This window comes from Cyprinodon variegatus, unplaced genomic scaffold (assembly GCF_000732505.1).
Source record: "Cyprinodon variegatus isolate N-32 unplaced genomic scaffold, C_variegatus-1.0 Scaffold1252, whole genome shotgun sequence".
Taxonomy (NCBI): domain Eukaryota; kingdom Metazoa; phylum Chordata; class Actinopteri; order Cyprinodontiformes; family Cyprinodontidae; genus Cyprinodon; species Cyprinodon variegatus.
The window spans coordinates 58398-61431 of NW_015151705.1; the positions used below are offsets into that span (position 1 = coordinate 58398).

The window sequence follows — 3034 nt, forward strand, 5'->3', positions numbered from 1 at the left end:
TATAACTATAGAGCCATGGAACAATAGAACCATGTAACTGTAGAACCATGGAACCTAAGAACCATAGAGCCATGGAACAATAGAACCATGTAACTGTAGAACCATGGAACCTAAGAACCATAGAACCATAGAACAATTGAACTATAGAGCCATTGAACCATAGAACTATGGAGCCATAGAACGATGAAGCTATAGAACTATAGTGCCATGGATACATAGAACTATAGAGCCCTGGAACCATAGAACTATGGGACCGTAGTACTGTAGAACCATGGAACCTAAGAACCATAGAGCCATGGAACCATAGAACTATAGACATGAAACCATAGAATCATAGAACTATGGAACAGTAGAACCATTGTAGAACCGCTAACGGACTCTGCTGTCTCCTGTCCAGGCGGGGAACGTGGAGCAGGCGGCGGAGGACCCGGGCCAGGAGGAGGTGGTGCAGCAATGCATGGCCAACCAGGCCTGGCTGGAGGACCTGTTCAGCTCCTTCGTGGAGCTGCTCAGCCTTAGTGCAAAGGCCTGAAGGAGGAGGAGGACCCAGACTGGATGAGTTCTATGACAGCTCACCACGCAAACAACCAGAGAACATCAGTTATCTATGACTTTTCTAGGTGGAACGTGTTTTTATGAGGAACGCCTCTTAAGAAACTCTTGATTCTAAAGAAGGTTCTGACCAATAGTGGATGAATATGGTGGAACAGAAGAACTTTGATCGACATCCACGAAATATCTATAAAGGTGTTTTATTACATCTGGAATGTAAAATGTATACAGTCACATTTTTAATGTTTGTTCTTATTTTTGAAGAATACTTTAAAGAGATGAAGGAAACTTTCCTGGTTTATTGATTGAAATGAGGTTCTGCTGAACTCTGATATTTGTCCAATCATCAGGATGGAGGACAAGCTGGAAAAGTGTTCTGATCCAAACCATGATGTTTCTGTTTCTTTTCTAAAAGATGGTTTATTGACCCAACATGAAGCACGTTTTTAATTCCAAAATCAATAGAGAAGAAAAGATGACCCGGCCTAAATGTTTAATGTTGGTCATTTTTATCTGTTTCTTGTTGATTTTTCCTACGGTTCTGTAAATACTGTACAGCGTTCCGTTCTCTAGTCGGCAGTTGCTCTTCTGTACATGAAATTTCTGTATTTGACAAAAGGAAGTAAAACAGCTTAAAATGACATGAAATGAACTCTAGTTTATTATCTGTGTCTAAAATAATTTGACTCTCTTTATGCACACATATCACTGCAGAGTTACTCTAATCCAATTCCTTGTTATTTTTATTTTACAATCACACCATCCAACGCCATCTACTGGCCGTCTAGTGAAATGCATCCATATATTTTGCAATCCAAGATGGTTGACAGACAGCAAACCATTTAGAGGGGCTTAGGAAATTCCTGTAAATCCTCCAAAGACCCTGGAAGTTAAAACAGCAGCACATAGTAACTATAATACTGCTGATATATTTTTATGAATATAAAATTCATATTGGGGAGAATTAATTGGTTTCCTCTCCACTAAATGGACACCAAGCATCAGTGGCTACATTTCAGCAGTAATTTATAGTACAGCTCTAAATGTTCTAGATCATTGTTGATGACTGGGGGCCCCTGAACCCTGCAAGGTCTGAGCCCTACCTCTAAAGGTGCATTCACAGCCAACGCGTTCTGGGCGTCACAAACGCCTAAAGACTGAAATATGGACGCTGGATCAAACGCTGGTCCAGCTGCTTTGATGCTTCGACGCTCTGGTTGTTTTTCTGTAGCTTAAAGCTAGAGAGCAGCTTGGCTTTATTTACTGTATGAGCTGGAAAATAGTTCTAATAGGTTTATATAAGTATGGTTTGCAAACACAAATGTTTTCTTAAACCGACAGCTTTATTGTAAATGCTTATCTGTGTGGCCCTCTGCTCGGAGCCAAAGGGTCGTGGCCCCTTCCTGAACAAAGGTTCCTCATCCCAGTAAATGCATCATCAGCAGAAGTCTTTAGTTTGGAGATAAACTGACTTTTTTCCAGTAAATAAGGAAAAGAAGTATTTCGATTATTTAAATAACTAAAAAAGTTTATATTTTTGCGGGTTGAGATGTGATGCGAAGTAAAGCCGACAGAAGAACAACGATCAGCTGAATGAGGCTCAGGGTGGGAGCTGGGAACCGCTGACATTGGTTAATGAACTGATGATGACCAATCAGTGAACAGCAGTCTGATGATGTCACAGTTTAGTCCAGTGCTGCTGTGATGGAAGTGGTCCTCTCTGGTATCTGATCTTTATTTAGCCCAGAGTGAGTCCTACCTGTAGAAATGTGGAGCAGCTGATGCAGCAGAGCGTGGAGGGGAGGGCTGAGAGTTTATCCACGGCTTAGAGAGGAGGAGAGGATCCAGGCGGTTAGGCTCAGACAGGCTGTGGCTCATCTGCAGGACGGAGACGCTGAGCTAAGAGCAGCAGCTCCTTCAAAGAACCCAGTGTTAGTAGGAGGAACCCGCAGGAGTCTGAGCTCAGAGCTGATCCACGCTAGAACTTCATCAGCTTCAGGTTCAGTCTGTTTATCATTTGTTCATTTCAGGACATTGTGCAGTTCCTGCAGAGCTGGCTGATAATTCTGGACTGTTTCTGGACCCGTCTCAGGCATGGCGCCGGACGTGGAGAGGATCATCCAGAGCATCGGCCTTGGAGACCAGGACGCCGTCCAGCTCCTGCTGGACAACTACAACACCCAGGTTACCCACGGTTGCCATCAAGACATATTCCTTTTTGTAACCATGGAAACAGTGTAAGGGGTGGATGGGAAAAGGTTGACATTGCCTGGAAGAAGGTTGGGGATGTTAGCTGAAGCAGGGAGCACTGGGTTGGTGCGCTCTGTCAGGTTGACGTCCTGCTGCCACGGCGTCAGGAGGCCGTCTTCATCAAAACAAACTGTTCAGATTTAAAATAAAAAATCTTTTCTCCCTCCACAGCATGCAGAATGCTTCTTCTTCAACACTGAGGCGCAGGAGAGGAAAAAGGTCAGTGAGCAGA

The 3034-nt window shown here is 43.6% G+C and overlaps 2 protein-coding genes across 3 annotated transcripts in view; both read left to right on the top strand.

Moving 5' to 3' along the window:
- The window catches only part of prr12 (proline rich 12), a 14735-nt gene extending 13556 nt beyond the window's left edge, over positions 1-1179 (top strand). For both annotated transcript variants that reach the window (XM_015401731.1, XM_015401732.1), the window contains exon 5: positions 398-1179. In XM_015401731.1, the coding sequence (XP_015257217.1) occupies positions 398-532 (135 nt within the window). In that variant the 3' untranslated portion in view covers positions 533-1179. The remainder of the gene's footprint in view (positions 1-397) is intronic.
- Positions 1180-2468: 1289 nt separating this feature from the next.
- Positions 2469-3034, top strand: part of LOC107102415 (synembryn-A-like) — a gene marked incomplete at its 3' end in the record, with an annotated part of 19149 nt that continues 18583 nt past the window's right edge. The window contains exons 1-3 of the mRNA XM_015401727.1: positions 2469-2551; positions 2645-2736; positions 2974-3021. Of these exons, the coding sequence (XP_015257213.1) occupies positions 2647-2736; positions 2974-3021 (138 nt within the window). The remainder of the gene's footprint in view (positions 2552-2644; positions 2737-2973; positions 3022-3034) is intronic.